Source organism: Poeciliopsis prolifica, unplaced genomic scaffold, assembly GCF_027474105.1.
Source record: "Poeciliopsis prolifica strain line A6 unplaced genomic scaffold, Auburn_PproV2 SCAFFOLD133, whole genome shotgun sequence".
Taxonomy (NCBI): domain Eukaryota; kingdom Metazoa; phylum Chordata; class Actinopteri; order Cyprinodontiformes; family Poeciliidae; genus Poeciliopsis; species Poeciliopsis prolifica.
In genome coordinates, this window is record NW_026562508.1 from 478,328 (window position 1) to 502,797 (window position 24,470).

The 24,470-nt window shown below is 40.0% G+C and overlaps 2 protein-coding genes across 4 annotated transcripts; one reads left to right on the forward strand and one right to left on the reverse strand.

Moving 5' to 3' along the window:
- Window positions 1–24,038, reverse strand: LOC129355378 (3-hydroxy-3-methylglutaryl-coenzyme A reductase-like). Its single transcript, XM_055024923.1, is given in 23 exon segments — window positions 1–391; window positions 2,498–2,652; window positions 3,435–3,593; window positions 3,679–3,695; window positions 3,698–3,818; window positions 7,659–7,829; window positions 7,948–8,053; window positions 8,173–8,330; window positions 8,791–8,949; window positions 9,025–9,219; window positions 9,690–9,856; window positions 9,930–10,076; window positions 10,079–10,146; window positions 13,574–13,734; window positions 13,816–13,932; window positions 14,023–14,129; window positions 16,081–16,186; window positions 16,266–16,350; window positions 16,423–16,510; window positions 16,612–16,723; window positions 23,269–23,445; window positions 23,875–23,884; window positions 23,945–24,038. Coding segments are annotated over 21 exon segments (2,667 nt in total). The 5' UTR covers window positions 23,434–23,445; window positions 23,875–23,884; window positions 23,945–24,038; the 3' UTR covers window positions 1–288.
- LOC129355381 (mucin-5AC-like) lies at window positions 16,939–21,358 on the forward strand. Of its 3 annotated transcripts, none has more exons than XM_055024929.1 (3): window positions 16,939–17,461; window positions 20,012–20,760; window positions 20,897–21,358. In XM_055024929.1, the coding sequence occupies exons 2-3, from the start codon at window positions 20,214–20,216 to the stop codon at window positions 21,322–21,324; spliced, it is 975 nt and encodes a 324-aa protein (XP_054880904.1). In that variant the 5' UTR covers window positions 16,939–17,461; window positions 20,012–20,213; the 3' UTR covers window positions 21,325–21,358. The 3 variants fall into 3 exon arrangements, with proteins under 3 accessions (XP_054880904.1, XP_054880903.1, XP_054880902.1); XM_055024928.1 differs by having other exon boundaries at window positions 20,012–20,181; window positions 20,297–21,358; XM_055024927.1 differs by having other exon boundaries at window positions 20,012–21,358.
- Window positions 24,039–24,470: the final 432 nt, after the last annotated feature.

Genomic DNA, 24,470 nt, shown 5'->3' on the forward strand with positions numbered 1-24,470 from the left:
TGTAAAAAGCAACTTTGCTGGTGAGTATGACTATCCAGCAAGAAACATTTATTGAGCTTAAGTCTTACCTTTGTACATCTCAGTTTGTGATTATTTTGGCAAAAGTGCTTGATGACAAAAATCCTCAAAATACAAGTAGATGCAGTAAGAAAAACTGAGTTGCTTAAGATTTTTTTATGGACTGAACAATACTTGATCAAAATGTTATATTGTATTAAGAGTTTTGGAAGACAGCTGAAGTCTTTTCTTCACTGATAAATGATTAATCTGTTCAAACTGGGTTACTCTTTATGGCTTCCATCCAGTTTCTTGAACAAGACCTAACTTCTGCCAGTCTGCATTGAGCCTCCTGCTGCATGTTCCCTGAGTCCCATGTAAGTCCACCTTAGATCTGCAAACAAAAGATTATAATCACACTTTCAGTATTCTGTCCTGAGAACCTTTAAGTTGTTCTGTTCAAAAACATGCAACTATAAGAGCCAAACTCCAACACCTCACTTCTAAATAACCCTGCAGAACAAAGCAGCGCTATTCCCACAGGTCTCTTGTAGCAATGTATACAGGGGCTTTGTAGACCTTAAAATTGGTTACAGCTGGAATCATTTTTTAACCATGCATAAATATCATAACAAACCAAAACTCAGTGTTGTATAAGTACTGAAATCTCGGAGTCAAGTAAAAGTATAGGTACCGCTCCAAAATATGACTTTGGTAAAAGTAAAATTCACTGATTGAAATATTACTTGAGTTAAAGTATTAAAGTACCTGAAATGTCTTGTACTTAAATATGGAAATTACTGTAAAAATGGATGTACTCAAGTAATGTAATGAAAAGTACAAGTAAAAAGTAAAACAAGGCAAATGCAGTTTGAATGACATTTTTTATATTGTGGTAAACTTGTCAAATACACTTAAAATAATGTACAGAACCAAGTGCAGGCAAAATGAAACCTGCTAATAGATAAACCTGCAGGCATCATTTAGTTAAGAAAATTAGGTGCTTTACCTACAAGGTTAACTTAACCTGCTTTACAACTGAACCAGCTTCTTAGTAAACCCTCCAGGACAGAAAATACAAAGTTTTTTAAGCCTTAAGTTTTCCCTTTAAGTAAGGTCAGTGTTGAAAATGAGAAAAATAGTCAGTACAGAAAATGCGGCCAACATGAAGAAAAAACCCCGTTATGTTTACTCTACTTCACAAACTATAGGTGAACACAACTGGTCATTATGCAAAAGAAAAAGAATTGGGAGGGAAATGCAGCTTATTTGGCATCAGAAGAGGGAGAGCTTTTTTGTTAACTTGGTGTTTAATGGGAGAAATGAAACAGACCTCCATGAAGCTGACACCCACCTACGTCAAAAAATCCAGCAAATACTCTGATTGGTTAGTGCTCCGTTTGTGCCGTTAAAATTTTCGTTTGTGCAGCTTTGGTTTCCGAGATATTAAAAATTATTTTTTTAGGCCATCCAAAATATATACTTTTTAAGATTACAATTACTGAAAATATTGAGTATGACTACTTCATACTCAATATTTTGTGTCATGAATTTTGTGTCAGTTGGTCACAAGGCAAGAAATCTATTTCCATTAGTTTCTCAGGAGAGTTTGGATGTAAAATTTGTTGACTCTCCCTGAGTGAACCTCCGAGCGCTGGAGGAAGGGGGAGTCCTAGAGAACGACTGGCCGAAATTAGCGTTCATGAATCTGATCAACCTCGAGCTAGACGCCGCTCACACCGGATATTGGAATAGCCAAAATCCAAATTGAAAACAACTTTGCTGCGTTTGTTTTAACGGCACAAACGGAGCAGTAACGAACCAGCCCACTTTGGAGCAAAATGGGGGATGGTTACTCTGGATGGCCTAAAAAAATCATTTTAATATCTCGGAAACCAAAGCTGCACAAACGAACATTTTAACGGCACAAACCTACACAAACGGAGCACTGACCAATCAGACTGTTTGCTGGACTTTTTGACGTAGGTAGGGAGGTGCAAAACCTGTGCATCCTATTGGTGGAGATGAACAAGCCCAGGCAAGTCGGCTACCGACTTTGTTGCAGTCAATCAGTAGGTGGGATCAAAACATTTGCGTTTCTCTCTTGCTTTTTTGTAACGAGTAACTAAACCACATTGAAAATGTGTAAAAAAATAAAGTAAAAGTATGCAATTAAGTTCGGGAATGTAGTGAAGTAAAAGTGAAAGTTATCAAAAATCTTCTTACTCGAGGAAAGTATGAAGTACTCCAAAATATACTTAAGTAAAGTAGTGAAGTAGTTTTACTTCGTTACTATACAACACTGCCAAAACTGAACTAATAATTAAATTTTTCAGGATTGGGAAGCTACAGTGGTATGCTGCTAATGTTTGTGCTAGCGCATAAAAGGACAGGAATACAAGAAAAAGGACCGGACTACACGGGAAATCAAAATACAGCTCAAGGAGGATTTGAACAAGTGGGGAATTTAAATATTTTAGTGAGCATGTTTTGCTCTTACCTGTTATGAGTCATGTGACTCTTGACAAGGTGCCCAGCAGCCAGAGCACTCAGCAGTGAGAGCTCTCCAGCCAGCACTGTAGCACATACAATCCTGGCCAGCTGGCAGGCATTCTCCCCTGGGTACTGCTGACTTGCACCCTGGACTCCCAGCATCTGAACAAATCATGCACATGTTATTTTTCTTTATCTGTGTAGAAACTGTCTATCGACTTCCATTCATTTGTATTGCCTAACCCCAACTAAATTGAACCATTACCAGTATATACTGAACCCTAAACTTTACAGAAACTCAATTCCATGCAGCTTGCATGGAGCAACCTAAAGAGAGGAACCAGAAAGGCTAAAAGAGATTACAAGAGGAGGTTGGAGGAGCACCCAGAAAATCAGGCACGTGCATTTATGTGCATGCATCCTGTTTTTTGTTTTCTGTATTAGTGCTGCATAAGTTTTGTCCTGTTATTGTTATTTTTGTATACATTTTCAAAATCTAATAAACATAATATAAAAAAACAAAACAAAAAAACTCCCCCTCAGGATAAGAAATAATTCCTCACTTGAACCTGTGAAACTTTAAGGTAACCCATTCGAACAGTGTGTTTATGGAGCTACAGGAATCCTGTTAAAATTAGGCTGGTGTTTGACTGGCTGGGCTGACAGCTGGAGAGTTGTAAATACAGTAATCTGTAATTACTGTTCCATATTTTAATAAACTGATCCAGTTCAGTGCAACTGTCAGGCCAAACAAACCAGCTGTACTTGGTTAAACTCTATAGAGGAAACAATGATATTCAGGCATGTTGTTTGCTAACTCAGCTTTACTATGAGTTAGTGAAACAGGTTTACGTGTCTGCATGTGTGTTTCAGTGTGTGTGCACATGTTTGTGTGTGTGTGTTTTAGTGTAGGCCTGTGGGTGTGCATGTGAATGTGTACATACCTTGAGGCAGGCTTGTTGAGGGGGCAGGTTAGTGCCTCCTCCCACAGTGCCCACCTCTATAGAGGGCATAGTGCAGCTGATGTACAGGTCCTTCCCTGTTGGTCCTGATGGCTCCATGAGAGTAATGCAGTTACTGCTGGTCACTGACTGGGCCGGATCCTGGTAAACACACATGGAGAGACATGTTTAATGCTAAAGTGTAATAAAATAAAGGAATAAACATGATTAAAAAGAACCTCCTTACCTGCCCACAGGCTATTAGATGGCAGCCACCAAGTTGGCAGCGTGTGCATTAAATCCACCAATGCTGCCTGCCATGGCTGAGCCAACCAGGTTTTTACTGATGTTGACTTCTATCAAGGCCTCAGTTGTAGTCTTCAAAACCTGAGGAATGGGAAAAACAGGAAAATCAATTGTGAGACAACCACCAATGGTGATCTCTGTGTGTTGGAGATCACCATTCATATGTTAATAGAGAGATGTTTTCTCCCTACTGGCATCATATGCTTCCTCTGGATGGGGAATTCATCTAAATTCATCTTAGATATGTTTTATCATAACATGGTCAACTAAATTTGAGTGTACTGTATGATACATCCAGGGTCCCTGGAAGGAACTGCCAAAGGCGTTGCCTGCTTTGTCCAGATGACAGTGGGTTTGTTGAAACAGGTGTATGATGGCGTCATCAACTCCAACTATGTTGGCGATAAGCAAACTGCAGGAGTCTTGATATGACCTTGTCTTCTTACTCAGATGGGCCAACAGGAATCGCTACAGGACATATTGTGGGATGTCAGGGCAACAGGCCTACAGTCGTTGATGACTGATGGATGAGTTTTCTTTGGTACCAGAACCAGGCAGGATGTCTTCTTCAACCCTGACCACACATCTCTGACATTATTCTTCAGCGGTTTATTCTCCAGCCTCTTCCTGTACTTCTCTTTGTTGTCTCTAATCTTGACTTTGAACTGTTTCTGAATACTCCTCAATATGTTCCCTTGAGACTCTTTTCGTACTTGTTTAAAAGTTCCTTTATGTCACTGGTGATCCAGGGGTTGTTATCCAGGAAGCATCTCACTGTTCTGGTGGGGATGGTGCCATCCACACAGAAGTTAATATAGTCCACAGGTGCCAAACTCCAGTCCTCAAGGGCCGGTTTCCTGCAGTGTTTAGATGTACCACAGATACAAAACTCTGGAATGAAATGGCTTAATTACCTCCTCCTTGTGTAGATCAGTTCTCCACAGCCTTGCTAGTGACCTAATTATTCTATTCAGCTGTGGTGCAGCAGAGGCACACCTAAAAGTTGCAGGACACCGGCCCTTGAGGACTGGAGTTTGACACCCCTGATATAGTCAGTCACACACTCAGTCATGGCACTGATGTCATCTCCATGTGGCTGGCAGAGAGTAGTCCAATCAGTTATTTTAAACAAGCCCCGAGGGCCTCTTCTGCTTCCTGTGACCATTTCCTAACAGTTATCTTCCTAACAGGCAGCCTCTTAACTAGGGGTTTGTATTCAGAGGAGAAAAACATGATTACGGTTCGATTTTCTCAGAGGAGGTTTTGCATTCTTGACATCAATGTAAAGCAAATCCAAAAACTTGTTTTCCTGGGTGGAGCAGCTGACAAAATGGTGAAACATTGGCAGCATAGAAGAGAGTAAGGCGTGATTAAAATCACCAGAAATTGGAGACGCATTATCGGCAACAGTTCAGGGTGACATTTAAACAACTGCCAAAATAACACTGGTGAACTCTCTTGGTAAATAATATGGTCGGAAACTTACTTGCAAGAGTTCAATGTCTAGTCTACAGAGATGACACTTCACAGTAACATGTCCTGGATAACACCATCTGTTGTTCAGAAACACTGCTAATCCACCTCCGTTTTTCCTGCGGCTCTTTAAATCTGTCTGCTCGAATAGTCAGTCTTTTTTTATTCTTAATGTCTTCTAATTCAAGTCAAAAATAGAATGTAGTGCAACTGCTGGTGTCTTCTCACCTCACCTTCTCCCCTTCACAATAAAAGTATACATTCAGGTATGAAATCAATCAATCAATCAATCAAATTTTATTTTGTATAGCACATTTCAGCTACAAGGCATTTCAAAGTGCTTTACATCATAAACACAAAACACAAAGGCATGCAACATAGAATAAAATACCAAGGTTTTTTTTTTTTTTTTTTTTTTTTTTTTTTTTTTTTTTCCCCTTCCCTCTTCTTTCCCTTTCTTCCCCCTTCCCTTTGACACGGAATTTAAGCGCCTGTTACCGCCGGACTCCGCCGTCCGTTAACCACGGGTATTCGCCGGGCCCCGTTGCCCACAACAGGAAAAAAAAATAAATAAATAAATAAATATATATGTACTTTATATCCGCCTGAACATGTGAAACATCACAAGTACATAAAATAAAACACACACAAACAACAGCAACAAACAAATCAATTTAAATACCTAACGGTAATGACTAGTTAGTTTAATAAGTCGGCCATCACGGTTTCTCTTCACAGGAACAGGGGTTGAAATTGAAAGAGACTTTCCAGATCAACTGCGACCAAACTGTCCACCTGAGGAGGACAAACTAGCTATAAGGGGAGAACCCGGAAATGAAGGTAAAGAAACTGGCGGACGACCACGGCAAGATGGCTGAGCCAACTTAACTGGGTCCCCCAGGTAACACATGAGCTGGCTTGAAACTGTCCACCGAAATACTCTACTGATAACCCCCCAACTCCATCAAAAAAAATCCTCTCCTAAACATGGAATGTACCATTGTAAGGAGGCTGAAGTGGTGAGTGTTAGCGCGGAAATACTTTTTATGGAGTTGTTTTTGCAGAAAGATTGTTGGCGTCAGAAAGGTAGACCTGACCTGACTTTCTTGCTTAAAAATCACAAAAGTTGGACCAAAACACGGGTTGGGAAGTAAGCTGTTTAGATAGATAAGAACAACAATTGTGATTAATTGGCTTATTTGGCAGTTCTGATGTGGAGCAGATGTTCAGATCAAGAGGTCATTAGTGTTCCAGAGAAACTCCAACACACACTCAGTCAATGGGCAGCCAAGAATCTTGACGCAAAATTCTATTTGGAATTGGTCAAAACTTGCCCCTTACACTTTAATGTCATTGGGAAGCTATAAAAAGAGCCTGTTGACAAAGAACGGAGAGATTTTGAGATTTTTGGGGATTTTGGGGAACAGACTTTGGAAATGATGTTTTTGTATTGATGCATCCGTGGTAGATGTGTTAATAAATCTCCCAACCCGTTGTGGCTGGCAGTAAAGGATTTGTCTCTGAGTTTTATTTGTTTATCCATATATTTGAGAGTTTTGCACCTTTTGATTCTCCAATATGAGCGGTGTGAGTCATGGCAGATAACTACATACTCAACAGAAATCGGGTCCTTTGGCACAAACACCTGTGGATGACAGTGATGTCCTGCCAACTGGGCAAAAGATCTAGATTCCCCATTTAGAACTGTTCTCCCCTGGGAACAACCAAACCCGCCAAACCCTAAAGAAATTACCTTGGTGCCCAAAAGCTGGCCCAGGACCAACTCAGCTGAATAAATCTGCAGGTCTTCTTTTGGAGCTGAAAGCAGGCCCAACAAAACCCAAAGCAGGTGATCTATCCAGCTATTATCCACCAACGAGGCCCGCAATGCAGGCTTCATTGTGCAAAGGGACCTTTCACAAAGGTCATTGGCCTGCGGATGGTAGGCAGCAATACGGTGGAGTTTAATCCCAAGGTTGTCTGCCACTGCAATCCACAACTCTGAAGTGAACTGAAGACGTCTGTCGGAGGTCAAGTCCAATGGCACACCAAACCAGGACACACAGGAGTGGTTGATGACAGCAGAACTGCCTCCGCCACCGAATAGTTCTGCCCAATATCGTCAGGAGATAGGTAAAACCTCTGGAAGGTGGAAGAGGCCCCACTTTTTATCACAAAGCTTTACCTAAAGGTCAGGGTCCATCCAAAATTTTATGTATTTTGTCTGACATGGCCCTGTGGTGGGAAAAGTAGGGTAAGGAAAAAAATAACCCTATATAAGTGTATGTAGTATTGTATAACACCATGCTACTAAAACTATGGAAATAATTTACTGAACTGTATGCTCGTGATGCGAAGACAGCATAATAAAATGGGAAAGCAAAGAAGAACCTTAATAGCTGTTTGGTATAAAGAGATAGCAGCACTTGTAGGCCTGACTCTTCTTACCTCTTGGACCACCTTTGCAGAGATGGTAGCTTCACAGACAGCAGACTTGCCCCTCCCTTCGATCCAGTTGATAGCAGCAGGTTTCTTGTCTGTACAGTAGTTCCCACTGACTGCCACTACCTGCAGCTCCGGAAAGTGCTGCTGCAGCCTGCTTAGAGCCTTTTCTGTGCCCTGCAGACAATCAAGTTTTCTTTAAAAAAAAAAAAAGGTTGCTAACCGTGTCAAACACTGCATTCACATAAAGTGATAAGTACAGTTGATATGTTGAAAACTATTTTCTCATGGTTACCTTAGAGATCATATTCATTCCCATAGCATCTCCTGTCCTGCACTGGAAACGTATGTAAAGATTTCTCCCAGCCAGTCCAACCAACAATTTTTGTAGCCGTGCAAATCTGCCAATAAATGCCAAAATCATAAATTATTTGTAGAAGTCAAGAAGAAGTGATTACTAGTATTGGCCCCTAAGCACAGCTTATGTAGTGAGTCTGTACAGCTACACCAAGCGGTTTACCTGCTGCTGTTGTCAAAAGCCTCCGTGATGTCCTGAAAGCCATCTGGACTCTCTAGCCAGGCCTTCACCTCAGCAGCCTTGCAGGCAGATGGAAGTCTGACCACAGGACCACGAGTCATGCCATCGGCCAGGATGCAGCTGCTGGCTCCTCCAGACAGCTAAAGCAAGGAGACAAAAAGGATTAAACAGATATATTCAGAAATATAAATGTCTAAATGTTTAAAAAGAAAGGTAAAAACAAAGGTGAAGTGGTACACTTTTTCAGGCAGCACAGGGGAGCAACGGCAAAAATTATCACTCTGATAGGAAGTGAGACAACTGGCAATAAACACAACTTCAGAGGGGACAGACGAACGACAAGGATACAAGAGGGAAACACAGACACAGGTTGGGTTAAATATAGGCCTGTCACGATAATAGATTTTGCTGGGCGATTAATTGTCTCAAAAAATTATTGCGATAAACGATAATATTGTTTGAAGACCTTTTTACACTGATTTAATAGAAATAACGTAATAATACGTCATCGCACGAGGACTCAACATTTCATATGAAAACCTTCACCTTCTTGAATGGAAATTTCATGGAGCTAAATGTAACAACAACTCAGACACTTACAGCAATTGCACGACAGCCTCGGTTAGTGCTTGCAACTAAGCAGCCTTCTGTAGTTGCCATGGGAATCTGGAACTGTTTTCCATCCAGATGTAGCGGTCCTGCAACTCCAACCGGTACTGGGATGTAACCAATCACATTCTCACAGCAGGTACCCATAACCTACAAAAAATACATCTTTGTTAAAGACACAGGTTCGTGTGGATGTAGAGTTTCTTGTACAGCTTTCAATGTCACCTTGGAGTAGTCGTAGTTAATATATGGAAGGGAGGAGAGTGCAGAAGGACAAGAAAGCTTGGCAGAGATCATCTGTCTTCGTATCGACACTCCTCTCTCTGGTTTCTCCATCAAAGTCTCCAGTTTGTATGCTGGGATGTGTTTGGAGGTTACCAGCAGCATCACCTCTGCATCACTTAAATGATACGGACCTTGCTGCAGAAACACAATCAGACTTTTCAACGTTTTAGGAGCTGGTGGTTATTATTGAAGTCTGAACAGTTGTTGGTCCACCCAGAGGTCATTCCAACTATTTACACTTTAAAGGCTCAGGCCTATTTCATAACACTTATTTCATATTTGACCAATTAACTATGTATTTACTGGTTATACCCTCATTGATTAGATAGATCTGATTGTGTCTATGATGCTAAAATGTAGGTGAGGTTATACATATGAATGTAATGGTAAGAATCATAAGAAAGCAAGTGCACCCTCTTTTAAATATGCAGACGTGATCCTAATAAATGTGTTTTTACCAGGTTCTCATACGTTTTCACTCTAACCTTGTATGTGTACAAGGTTAGAACTAAAAAATAATATCCAAATTTAAATTATAAAACATTTAATAATATGACTTGTGAATTGTTAAAGGGGCATTATAGGATTTCTTCTCTATGTTTTACCTCAGGGTTGTTAAAGATAGACACACATTCATCCAGTCCTCTGGGATTCTGCAGCAGACTGGACTCAGTGTTGTCATACTTCATCTCCCCATTTTCTTCCCCAATGACAAACAAGCTCTTTGACTGACAGTCAGTGGTGGTGGCAGGAAATGGCCGAATAACTTCATCTAGGAGACAAGTTGGAATAAGACACAGTGCTATACAAAGCTGTTCCATGATCGTCAGTGAGGGCAGACACACCTCTTTCTTCCCTGCAAGGGGCTGCAGGTGGTGAAAATCTGGGTGCAGAAAGCTCCCTCATGCAGCAGGTCTTGTTGTATTGCTGGTTTGGGCTGGTGATGGGGTTCCTAAGAGACAGTGTAGACTCCATCTCCACTTGCTCAACTTGATGTACTTGACAGTCAACAGCAGAGCTAAGGCCAGACAGATCACTTGCTCTATGTCCATGGTTATCATTCTGTAAACAAGACAAACAGGCAGTCAGGTTCATGACTGACTGCAGGCTGGTATTCTTCTTGCTGTTCATTTTTCTTCGCTTTGGTCATAACGTAATTCTGAGTGATGGTCAAAATAATATTTATTTAACAAACTGAATTATTTGGTGAATTGGAGATTTTCTGCAACAATAACTCAAAACATTCAATATATTTAAAGGTTCATTATTATGACTAGGATAAGCTAGGATAAGTCTGTGGGTTATACAAAACATGTTCATTACATTTAATACACAAAGTCATTCTCCAATATTGAGATTTCACCCAATCAGTTTGAGCTCTTGAAAGACTGTGATGGGCTACAACATAATTATGCCAGTGAACTGCTAATGGCCACACCCTTCTAGCTCAGCATTTACATAAGCACATCAAACACGTAAAAATGGCTACAAACAGACATACAGTGGTACAATCATTTCTATCACCTGAAGAACATTTCCAGGATTAGAGGACTAAAGTCTCAGCATTAGAGAAACTCATCCATGTATTTATCTTTATTCGCATTGATTACTGCAGCAGCATCTTCACAGGTCTGCCTAAAAGAAAATCAATCATCAGCTTCAGCTAATCCAGAACTCTGCGGCTGTCGTTCTGACTAAAACCAGGAAGATAAAGCATATCACCCCAGTTTGAAAATCCTTACACTGACTCCCAGTAGCTTAGAGAATAAACTCTAAAACTCTAAAATACTGTTAGTTCATAAAGCACTGAACAGCTTAGCACAACAATACACTGAAGATCGGCTGTTGCTGAGGTGGTTCTGGCTCTGTTCTGCATCCCCAAAACCAAACAAGCAGAAGTAGTAATCAGCTTCTGCGCACCAGACAAACGTCCAGGAAACTAAAACAGCCAAAAAACTGAGTTTCTTTAAATGAAGGCTAAAAACCCACCTGTTTAGAGTTGCTTTTGAAACATAATCAATTAATTGTTAAACAATCTGATGTGTAACAATGGCATTTGACAAAACATAATGTTTCAATTCCTGACTGTCTGTTCTATGACTTTGTATTTTTGTGCTTTTATGATGTAAAGCACTTTGCTGAAATGTGCTAGCTACACAGATAAACTTGAAATAATACATCTTCAACCCAGAAGCAGAAGAAGTGGAGCCAGGGTGCAGCCAGACATTGTGCTGCAGTAAATCTACAGAGACATCTCTGTGGAGAAACATGTTAGTTTTGAATTGTATTGTCCATCTTGCTGAACACTTACACCTCCCACCAGTGCACAGTTATGAGAAACACCAATGGAAAGTGGTGTCAAAGTCACAGCAAAGCTGTTTTGGTTCTTCTAAATGGAATTACATTCAAAAAGACTGGAAACAGGTCTGCGCTGTGGTGGCGTAGGGGTTAGTGCCAGTGGCGCAGCCAGAGGGGGGGCCGGGGTGGCACTTGCCACCCCCAACAGACCCCTGGCCACCCCTACTGCCACCCCACTGGAAATGGTCATTTTAAAATATAATACTTATGAGATCGGCAAAGATTTGCCAGGAAAACTGTAATTTCTGACTGTCCCTGAAGGCAGTCCGATGCCCGACGCTGTTCATTGGTTAAACTGACATGTAGTTCCTGCTTGATCCAAAACACATCAACGGCTTTAGAGTTACACCGTCAGGAGTTCTGCAGGTATTTACGACATTTTACCGCTCAGCAGTAACCGCTGTTACCTTCCTAATGAGAGGCGGCTCTTGTCATACATTTCTAAAAAGAAAAATGGTTGTGTACCGCTGCATAGTGCCTCGTTTATCATATTAGCCATGTTAGTGCTGGTAGATCGTGTTTTAGACAGATTATTTTAACACATGTTTTAGTGACATGCTGCCCTCTAATGTTTTAGATCTCCCAGCTCTTGCTTGTAATGTGTGGTAAGAATATGAAAAACCATTAAGTTTTATAATGACTGAAATTATAACCTAACTAGTTATATTAATAAATTTTAATTAATGCATTTTTAATTTAGTATTTTAGCTAGCTACAGAAAACTAAAAACTATAGTTTAAATGATAGTTAAAATAGTGTTGTCTCTGCCAAACAGTCAGAGTCTAAATACCAGGCTCTTATTTTGTGTAGAGCCCAAATGAAGAGAAAAGGGAAGATCGCCCAGTTCTTCTTAAAGAGGCAAAAACCAGGGCCAGACCAGGACCAGACAGAACCCTGCAGCAGTGACCAGGACCAGACAGAACCCTGCAGCAGTGACCAGGACCAGACAGAACCCTGCAGCAGTGACCAGGACCAGACAGAACCCTGCAGCAGTGACCAGGACCAGACAGAACCCTGCAGCAGTGACCAGGACCAGACAGAACCCTGCAGCAGTGACCAGGACCAGACAGAACCCTGCAGCAGTGACCAGGACCAGACAGAACCCTGCAGCAGTGACCAGGACCAGACAGAACCCTGCAGCAGTGACCAGGACCAGACAGATCCCTGCAACAGGGACCAACCTGGAGAATCCAGCCAGGAGACTCCAGGCCCAAGTGTATCACCAGCGGGTTAGAGGCTGACAGAGAGTTATTAAGTTGTAAAATCCAATAAGCCTGATTCTAAAGGTTAGCATGATACTTTTTGCATTTTTTATTGTGTCTGTTTATGCATTTCCAATGAAGTTCCAGAGAGAGATGAGGGTGATACAGATTCAGTCAGACTCTGGGGAGGAAGACAGTGAAGCAGAAGGAAATGGCACTGAACTGCCCCCACCCAGCACAACCTATTGCACACCAGAAGCACCAGTTTATTTATTTATTGTTGAGAATTTGTTTTTGGTCATATTCTGGGCTCTGAGTTTACATTTACATGTTCACTGGTCCATAGAGCCGTTTAACGTCTTGTTTGGTCATGGCAAATCTTAGTTAAATAAACCATTTTAATTTGAGTGTGTGTGAGAAAATATTTGTTTCCTTTCGTTCATCATTTGTATATGGACCCTCTGATAAAGCCTTGCTCACCCTTTGGCCACCCCTTGAAAAAAAGTCTAGCTCCGCCACTGGTTAGTGCAATCCACATTTGGAGGCCATTAGTCCTCGACGCGGCCATTGCGGATTCCGGACTTGATGATATTTGCCATGTCTTCCCCCCTCTCCTTACCCCTTTCCTGTCAGCCTACTGTCGTACAAGGGACAGTAGAGCCTGCAAAAAGCCCCCTGGAGGGGAAAAAAAAGACTGGAAACAAGTCAGATTCAGGACTATGTATGGAAGTGGCTCAACTCTAACTCCAAAAAATCATATACGGGTCAGTTCTGAGTGTTAACTTTTATTCCAAAAAGTCTGGCCTGGGCATTTGGTAAAGAGATCCTGGTAATGGGTGAGAGTTAAAGCAAATGCATGTCATGCTTTCTGCACACACTGAAAAACACAAAAACAATTATTTAAAGAAAAGTGCTTAGATGAGTCCTACCTGCTGAGGTAGAAGTGCCACAGTGGCATTTCTGGCTCAATTTTTCTGGGAGATAACTGATCGAGTTCCATGCCAAGTTGTGCATTACTCCCTGTTGTATTTGAGGACAATGGTTTGGAAATCCATCGGCTGTGGGCATGAACCATCACAAGTCCAAGAGACTGCACATAGAGGAACCAGTAATGATGCACACACCCTTACAAAATAAATACATAGGGAGGATTTTCTTTGCATGCCATTACCATGATCATTTTGACTCTCTGAGTTACAGGATTGGGTTTGTTGTCCTCCTCCTCCATCACTCTGGAGAAGTCACTTAGCTGCCAGATCGGGTGACCTTCCTGACTCTCACGTGACAACTGGAGCAAATATATATTAAAAAAATCTACATGATGAAAAAAAGTTTTATTAGTACACCTATCTATGGGAGCTCAAAAAGGGGGTTTTACCTCAAGGACCAGAGAGACACAGGCAGGGAAGAAAGTCATAAACACAAAATAGTTGGCTAAAACAGACATGCATCCAAAGCCACACATGATTTCCAACTGTTTCACACCTTAAAGACACAAGAAAAATATTCAGCAGTCATAATTCACATACAAAGGAACCACGGTGCAAAAACATACATCCACAAAGTATTTTAAGCATACACTTTCATTACTTCTTTTTTGTCAATGACAACATATATTGTATGTGCAGCTGAGTTAAAACTTTAGGAAATATTACAACAAGACCAAGGTAGTATCTGGAGTATTCTAATAAAATTAACAAGATATAATTAAAAAAGGTGAATTTTTTTTCAAATGAAGCAGGATTTTTTCACTTCCTGTTTCATTTACTTCTCTTATTAAGGTTTTTTAATTTAACCTTTAAGCAGGATAAAATTGCATTGAGATTAAAAGCCTCTTTTTCAAGAGAGTCCTGGATAAGATGCAGCAGCAAATAAATACGTAGTGTAAAACAGAAGCCCCAGTGTAGAGACTTGCAATCTATTCTATCATTGAAAGAATGTTGGATTTTTTATTTATGACAGTTGAAGTGTGGCCAAGTTGAAATAAAGTTTCCTAATCCAACTATCAGCTGTTGCTAATGTACAACTATGTATATACAGTTCAATCTTTATTTTAGTAATCCATAATGACAAATAGCTGAGTTGTATGATGTGTTAGGTGTGGAGGGGGTACAAAACCCTAATCTCACCTTTGACGCTGAAATACCTAAAACTGGATGATTTGTTCGACTCTGATGTCCTAATCTGACATCATTTAGCTCCTGAAATTATTCATACCTCAGTGGTGAACATCTGAATTGTTCACAAACGTCCACAAAAATAGCCTGTGTAGAGTTTACATTTTAAAAGTGGACAGCAAATAACAAACTGATCAAAACTCAAAATTAAATCCTTGGTTGTAATCTATGTTTCTGATAATGATGATAATGATTATCTAAATAGCAAGAGATGTTAATTCAACACTGATTAAGATCAAAATGGTTGAAATTATGGTTAAGATTGACAGTGGATCAACCATTAAACAATCATCCAATTCTAGCCAGTTAATTGATGTTGAAAAGATGACATAGAATCAGTGTTGATTCATGGTTGAATTTCCATGACTGAAATGCCAACTCCAGTGTTTTTCATCCTGGTCCTCAAGACGGCAGGGTTGGAAAACCCCCTGGTGCTGAAAACATTCCACTAATTCAGCACACGTGATTTCAATTGATGGATGATTAACGGGGTTTTGCTGAATTGCTATCATCTGAATAGAATGTGTTGTCCTCAGGTCACAGTCCCCTGAGGACAAGGGTTGGTTCTCAGGTCACACTGTTAAATCAACATATGCTGTTTGTTGCACCCCACCTGTTCCCTCTCTTCCTCTTCCCCTCTTTAACTTCTGGGTGGGAGAATTTTATTACTAGGCAGGGGTTTACCACGCTTTAAATTAAGCAATGTTTGTTGAGAACAGTGGGTTGAGATTCCTTTCTTTACATTTTCTTACTTGTCTGTAAAAATTATTGCAGCCTGTTGGTGTGCAATGTGTAAACATAAAAATATCTGCAAGTCACTACAAGTAGTGGACCGGTCCACTTCTCCCTGTATTAATCAGTGGTATGTCCCACCTACACAGCGCCTTTGCTGCTGGCTTGTTTGCAGTCTGCTTCTGTATTGAATTCTACTCTGAGCCCTCTTGCAGTAAGTTTGGTGATATTACTTTTACTGAAAAATAACTGCATTGTTTTGTGTCTATGCTGCAGCTTGATAAGTAAGTATGTGATTATAAATGTCAACAAATTCACAAATAAATATTCTGTATATTTTCAATGTCAAGCCTCAACGTGGATTCAATATTTCTGCCGAACCATATTTCAACATTGATTCATTCATACTTTGCTACCTGGGCAGGCACTTCTCTCTTTAAAAGCAATTTTTCTGCTCTTTTCAATTATACCGGTTTTATTGGCTCACTTTACATTTTTTGCAACATCAGAACAGAAGGAAGTAGTACCTGACATGGTTCCTACTCCAATGAGTAAGCACTCAACCAGAGCATCTAGAGTGAAGGTAGGTCCGAGTACAGCCATGCCAGTTCCAATGTTTTCCCTTACTTCATCCTGAGAAAGTATAGAGAGAAAAAGCATAGCAATTTTATAAAGAATGCTTCAACAAGTTGCAAAAAATGTCTTTTCTCACCTGAGAACTGGAGCTTAAGGCAAACTTGGCAAGGGTGCAGGCCTTGGAAAGGTCAATGAGAAGTAAGAAGAAGGGCAGTGCCTCGCTGTAGAACAAGAACATGTTAGAGCTTAATGCACAACAAGCTGATAACATGATATATTTCGGGCAATCTTACTTGAGGCCAGTGAGCTCCTTATCAAAAAAGTGAATAACAACTGTGCTGAACACAAAGCTGGAGAAAATGGTAAAAAGACCAGCAATTCCTGGAAGAAAATGCATAAACAAAGAAATACAGTTGAAAACAGTTACATTTTACATGCTTCCAGTATCCTGCAAATATGCTGGTGTGGAAACAATATCTCACCTAGAATGTATTTGGATCCCAGTTGTCTTAAGCTCTGGAACTGAAAATATATGTAGACAATGGCTATACAACGAGTGATGGTCAGGATGATGATGTCACTGCTTAGAATTTCCTGTAAGCAACAAGGTCACAGGAGATATTAAAAAATATACAATCAAAACCTGTTCAAAACTCTTCAAAACTTTTACGATAGGTAAGTTTACTTGTATGACACATTTTCAGCAACAAGGCAGTTCAAAGTCCTTTACATGAATTGGAAAAATACAAACCAAAAGAAAGATTAAAAGATAAAAAGTATAAAACCACATATTGGTTCCCCATGTTTAATAAGAATAAGAAGTAAATAATTTATAAGCTGGTAGGAGTTTCTCTGGATTCTTGCTCTGATAAAACTAAATGTTGGTTTTCCATGTTTGATTCTTGCTCTGGGTTGTTAAGTAGATTGCACTTTCAAAGTTTCTTTTAAATTTGTGAACTAAGAGGAGTTTCTCTAGGTCTTGCACTGATAAAAAAGTAGGAAGCTAAATGTTGATCTAATGTAATGAATACTCCACAATTTCTAAAAATAATAAACTAAATGGGTTTCTGTTTCAAATGTTGGTCTAAAGTAATAAATACCGTATTTTTCAGACTATAAGCCGCTACTTTTGCACCCATGCTTTGAACCATGCGGCTTAAAGCCCAGTGAAACTTTTCTGTGGATTTTTCTTCAACCACCAGGGATCATTAGCAGGAAATGAATCATTGCAAGTCAAAATTGGAAATCAAAGACAAAAGGCTGAATGAAGATGTCAAGGTCGAGTGGAGGTGGACGAGGACTGATGACAGAGTCTGAAGGAGCAGGAGACAGGTTTGTGTTGTGTTGTTTTTGGTGATTGGCATAAACCTGAGTGTGACTGGACTGGGATGACAACCAAGGAAGATGGGGTGGTGATGATGATGATGATGATGATGATGATGATGATGATGATATGGATTTTGATGAATGGATACCGGTAGGTAAATGAAGAGGAAGAGGTAAGAAAAAAATTTCAAAAGATGATAGAGTGGTAGCCAAAATAGTAAGAGAAGCTTAGAAGAGTTTAGTTCAGATGAAGAAAACAGAGTGGTTTGCAGGAAAGTGATAAATGAGTAATTTAAGGTAATACTTAAATTCAGGAGGGGAGATGTGAACATAAATCTAAGTCTGATAGCAGTTTCTAGAAAAATAAAAAAGAAACTAGGGGAGGTGGAATTTGTAAAAATCTTGTGAGATGGAAACATGTTGATCAAATGTAAATCTGAAGAACAAAAAAATAAAAGTATGCAGATTGATAACAATTGCAAAACGGTTGTGAGTGAAAGAAAAATTGTTGGAGAAAACAGTATATCACGTGGTGTAATCACTGGTATTCCACTCGAGGAAGATTTAGAAAAACTCAAAAGAAATATACATGGTGGGAAGTGCGGAGATTGAAAAGGTTGTTAAAATTTGTGGATGGGGAAAAATAGAGTGTCTTTTGGTACTTCTGGAGTTTCAAGGTGATGTTCTTCAAGGTGAAAATTGGTTTCATGAGTTTTTATGTTACATCTTATATCCCTCCTCCTTTGCGCTGTTACAAATGCCAAAGGTTTGGTTTCATTGCATCAGTGTGTGAAAGGAAGCAAAGATGTGCTAAATGATATGATGAATCGATACGATGAATGTGGACTGGAGGTGCAGTTGAAATGTTGTAACTGTGGTGGAAAGCATAATGTAGCATATGGAGGTTGTGAAGCAAGGATAAAGGCAGCAGAAATACAACAGCCGAAAATAGTTAAAAACATTACTTATGCAGAGGCAGCAAAAAGTGTTCAAGAAAAAAGAACAGTTCAGAAAAATCAACAAGTGTCTTCTAATCCAAGTCCAGGTCCCAGTCAAAGAACAAGGTCAGGAATGGAAATCACAATGGATAAATTAATTTTATTCATTGTTATCACAACAATTGTTATTGTTGTGATAACAATTGATAATGGAGAAGGAACAAGGATTAATATTAGAAATGGAAATGAATCAGCATTAGATTTAACTTTAGTTTTAGAGAATTTTGCTAGAATTAGTAATTGGAAAATATTAAGGGAATCAACTAGAGGAAGTGATCATCATCCTATTCTTATTGAAATTGGTCTAGAAATGGGAAAAATTGGTCATGAAAACATAGAAAGATGTATATTTGGAAATGTTGATTGGGAAAAATATAAAATAATAAGTGATGAAGAAATGCAAAAAGTTAATATAGATTTGGATGTTGAAAATGTAAATTTTTCTATTGGTGAAACCATTTTAGGTGCTACACGTGATCCAAAAGAAAACAGGAAAACATAAGAAGAAGAAATGTGATGTTGCAATTAAATCTCGAAATAAAACTTTTAGTTTTAAACGAAATCAGAATTTTCAGAAATTTATTGAATATAAAAGGTTACAAGCTCTTCTTAAAAGAACTGTGAAAAATGCAAAAAAAGGTTTATTGGGGAAACTTTTGTGATTAGATAGGAAACAAAAATTTCAAAAGTTTGGGGAATGATAAAGTGAATGAATGGAATTAGAAGTGAATATGGATATCCAGTTCTAAAAGATGAAAATGTTATTGCTATGACTGAAGAAGAGAAGGCAAATATGTTGGTTAAAAATTTGATCAAGTTTATTATTGTAATAATTTAAGTACAGAAGAAAAACAGGGAAGAGTTTGTACAATTAATGAAAATGTTAATTTATTAGAAGAAAATGTAAGATGTAATGACTTATTAAAGAGTCATTTTTCTTTATTTGTATTAAATAGTGCTTTAAGAAATCTAAAAATTAATCTCCAGGAAAAAATAACATTACTTTTAATATGGTTAATAAGCTTAGTAATTTAGCTGAGAAGGTTATATTGGAATTTTATAATAAGATATGGAAAGTGGGGTTTTTAACTTTTGGCATGGAAGAATCAATCATAGTTCCAATCTTAAAGCCAGTTAAAGAGCGGTCAAATCCAGCTTTAACTTCACACTTATGCAAAATAATGGAGAGAATGATAAATGAAAGATTGAGCTGCTTTGTTGAAAAGAAGGGATTTATCAAAATGTCAAAGTGAATTTAGAAACGGTAGAACCATTATGGATCCTATTCCATGTTTAGAACATGAAATAAGAAAAGGGCAAGTTAATAAGGAGAGTGTGGTGGCTGTGTGAGGATTTGGGTTCTCTGTGTTAATTTTGAGTTTTCTGTTGTCTCTGCATCTCTGTGTTGTCGTGTCTTCCCTTGATTATTCCCATGTGTGTCTTGTTTCCATGATTACCGTCAGTGCATTTAACCCTACATGTGTTCTTGTTCCTCATCAGGTCCTTGTCTTGTCTATTCTGTTTTTTGATGTTGCAATGTGTCCATTCGTCTCCCCAGTTGCTACCAACGTTGAACCCCGTCTTCCGCTCAGGCCTGCTGCCTGGCAGTTTGGATTATTTGTGATTATCATCATTAAACTTTCATCTCTCACTTCTACCTGGGTCTACTGCGTTTTTCTCACCACTACATCCACACCTCATGACAGAAGGAGTCGACCAAACTGTATGGTGAGGAACGCTAAAAGAAATATACATTCAACATGAACACACCTCGTTGGTACAAATTAAAGAGAACAATCAAGGACTTCATAGAAATGATGGCTGAGCCATATTTCGTGTACAGGCATCTCTTTGTGCTGGAGGACTGGTCCGATCACCTCTGTTTTCTGGAGCTGCAGCGGGAAGCACAGTGGGTACGCCAGACAGCCTTTGCCGTCATGGCTGGTGACAATCTGTGTCCTAAGCCGGACTTCCACCAGCTCTCCTCCAGCATCTCTGGGACCAGCACCGCTTCCAGCCCCCGCTCCTGCATCTCCGGGGCCGGTGCTGGCCACAGTTCCAGCTCGTGCGCCCACCAAACCTTCTGTCACCGCTGCAGCGATTTTTACGCACCTTGCCACTGCTACAGCCTCACCCCATCTGGCCCCAGCACCTGCGTCTTCGGAGCCGGCCCCACCTCCGGCCCAAGCTCCGTTATCTCCAGGACCACACCACCTCTCGCCGCCGCTACAACCCCTCCGCGGCCAGAGCCCACTGCAACGTCCACTGCAAGCCATCCACGGCCAACGTCCATGTCCTTCCCAGTTAGTAGGTTTACTGACCCAGTAAGCAGGTCTTCCACCCCAGTTAGAGGGTGTCTTCCCAGTGTCTCTTTAGAGCAGTTCCTTAGTGCCCCCTTTGAGCCTCCTAGTGACCCCTGCAAATCTTCTACTGCCTCTTCCAGTGTTCTCTCATCGCCTCCAAGAGCTCCTCCCAAGTCCCGGTGTCCTGGTGGCCCCAGAGACTCCTCGCTGCCTCCTGGCGTCTGGCCCCAACACCGGCGACATCCACCGGGCCTCCCCCATGGTTCCCGCCTTCAGCGCCGCAGAGGTCCGCCGAACCTTCTCTGGGGGTTCCGCCTCCTGCCCGCTGGACGTTTTACCCATGAGTCTCACCTTCAGCGCTGCAGACGCCCAGCGGACTTTCCCCGTGGGTTCCATTTTCTGCGCTGCAGACGCCCACTGCGTGTCTCCACCCACCCTGTTGATTGTTTTCTGTTTGTTTTGGACTCTTGCCCCCCATCCAGCGCCCCTCCGCCCACCCACCCTTGTTGTATTTTTGGGGCATCTTGGAGCCTCCCTTAACTTAGACTTAAGACTTGTACTTTATTGATCCCTTGGGAAGACTCCCTCAGGAAATTAAAGTTACCAGCAGCTTGCAGGCAAAAAAGTGGCACACAGTAAGCATACGCAAAAGGATACAATAAAATAAATAAAATAAAATACAAAGGTACACAGTGAATGTAATGAGAATGTAAATACAAAACAAAGAATATAAATACAACACAAGAGAAAATATAGGAATTGGCGGATAGATTGACCAGTGATATGGTATTGCACTATATAGTTTTGCCTGATAAATATGGAGTTCACATTTGTAGAAAACTACTCCTTCCTTCTGTCCTGTGTCACCCCCCCCAATGAGGAGTTGTACCGTCATGGTGTGAGTTTTTCTGTGTCTTCTGAGTTTTCGTGTTGTCCTGTCTCCCCTTTGATTACTCCCAGGTGTGTCTCTTTTCCTAATTACCTCCTGTGTATTTAGTGTTACCTGTGTCTCTGAGAGAATGAGAGAAAAAGCATTGAAAGCAATATATACTTGTTTAATAAGGTCGGTATTTGATTATGGCAGTATAGCTTTTGAGTCAGCATCAGAAACACTACTAAAAAAATTTGATAATATTTAGTATCAAGCCTTGAGGTTATGCACAGGGGCCATCAGAACTCCAAGGTCAGCTTTACTAGTAGAAAAGGGAGAGATGCCACTTCATCTTAGAAAAGTACAGTGAAAGACGAATTACTGGTGTCATTTGAAGGGCTACAATGGAAATCATCCATGTCAAGAAATTTTAAAACATTGTTGGAAAAGGAAAAAGAGAATTTAAATTATTTTGGTTGGGAGAAATAAACTGATATTTGACTTAAATAACAGTCAAACAGTTCTTTCACCAGTTCATCCGTCTCTATTTCCTAATAGTGTTGGAGAAAAGGAAAAAAGAAAACCTTTCAGATTGATTCTCATTACAATCATATTTAGATAATAAGTACTATGGATATGTCCAAATAAACATAAACAGGCAAATTCTGGAGGGTAACTTGTTTCCATCTTAAAGACAACTATGGCTTTGAAGCATTTTTGTTTTCAAGACAACAACCTGGAACATCCAGCTGAAGCTTCACAGAAATGATTTGAAGACAGCAAACCAGAAGTTCTGAAGTGTCCCAGTCAAAGTCCAGAACTTAGTCTGATAGAGTATTGTGATTAGATTTCAAAAGGAGCCAATTCCTATGCAACATGGAACAGTTTTACTAAAAAAATAATGGAGGAAAATTGCAGAGTCCAGATATGTAGTCTAGTTGAGACCAATCCAGTCAGACTCCCTGCTGCGATTGAAGCCAAAGGTACATTGACATTGATGAACTGTCAATGTCAATGTACATTGACAATATAGTACAATACTGTATTGTCACTGAATACCCCCTTCAATACTAACTTGAAGGGGGTTTTGGAATCACCTATTTTATGTTAAATGTTTTTTTTTAATTATCAGTATTTTGTAGAAATCAATTTTCACTTTGATCTAAGACTTCATTGAAATTATCTTTCCTTGCCAAAAAAAAAAAATTAATGATCATGATTGACTTGTAAAAGCAACAAAAAGAGGAGAATACTATTGATAGATACTGTAAAGTATTCTTATTCTTCCTAGCTTTTACAGTTTTTAATATAACGAGAACAAGGACTGCATAACATTACTACTGTTAATATGGCAAAGTCAATAAATCCAGATTTTCTTCTCTCAGTCATCTGCCATATACTGTATATCTCTAACTCTCTACCTGACCCTTAGCATTTTGGACACTTTCACCTGTGATATGTGTGACCATCTGCTGCAGGACAACTTGCTCCAACAGTTTGATATTTTTTTGTTGACATGCAATGTATGATTTTAGATACTTGAAAAGTGACAACCAACAAAAGAAAAACTGAGGCGACAACTTTTTGAGACATATAATCCAGCCTTGTGAGCACCTTTGAAAGGATTGTTGGTTGTGTTACCTCTTCTGTTTTGGGGCAGTCCAGATTCCAGCCGCAGATCTGATCATTGCCGGTGAACATGTTCATGGACAACATGCAGATGGTGAGGGTGATTGTCCCAACAATCACCTCCCATGGGTGTGAGGCCACCAAGAGGCCGTGGGCGCGAAACAGAGGACTTAGCATGGTGCAATAAAGCTAAGAAATAAAACAGGAAAATATTGAGATGAAAATTTGGAAAGATGTTGTAGGATAAAAAGATAAAGTGCACATAATTAATTAATTAGAATTTCTATTTTGTCCTCATCCAACTTCTCCATATAAATAAATAAATAATATCCCTAAATATCCCTGTTGATGTGTCCTTTTCAGCATAGAAATCGGGTTTAAATTTTTTAGAAAATGTATTGTGATGCCAATTATATGAAAAGGCTTTGCAACTTTCTTACTGGCTATTTTTTAAATATATAAAAATTACGTTTATGTAATTTGAGTAATTTCAATAAAGTATTGCTGTTAAATATGAAGATTGTACACTGTAGCAACTAACTAATGCAGTTTTTGTAGGGTAGCAGATTGATAACTGACATTGGATTAGAAATAAATGGTAAGAAATGAGGTTGTTACCTTCGGTCCTGCTGCGGTGGACGCTGCGGTGGACGCTCCGGTGGACGCTCCGGTGGACGCTGCGGTGGACGCTGCGGTGGACGCTGCGGTGGACTGCTCTCACCCGCTGAGCCTGAACAGAAGAGCTTCAGCAGAGATTCAGCAGCTTTCGGACTCGGAGTCAACAACGATGGAACGATGATACGCTACGACATCATCCGACGCTTTAGCCAATCATATTAGTCACCTGTTTCAGGAGCGCGCTAACCACGCCTTGGTTTCCTAGGAAACAGGGGGTGACGGGGCATGGCCGTATGAAAGACGGATCTCGCCACTGCGTTGACTTACGGAACCAGAACGGAGCAGGGTACTTTTTACAGGAAATTGCTATAGTGGCCCGTATATACGACAATATTCTGTTTGGAACAGTTCTGAGAACTAAAGATACAGTAAAAAATAAATAAATAAATAAATAAATCAAAGTTAAAACAGAGAATAAAAAGAGAAGAAAAATAGAATTTACTTTAAGGAAAAAAGGACCTCGCTGCAGAAAACAGTAAGAGGCGGGGACAGACCAATACCATATTTGGAAGTGGGACCACTGCACTCCGGATAGT

What these genes read in the sequence shown, in the direction of transcription:
- LOC129355381 (XM_055024927.1), top strand. Translation starts at nt 20,214, where the DNA reads ATGAACACACCTCGTTGGTACAAATTAAAGAGAACAATCAAGGACTTC.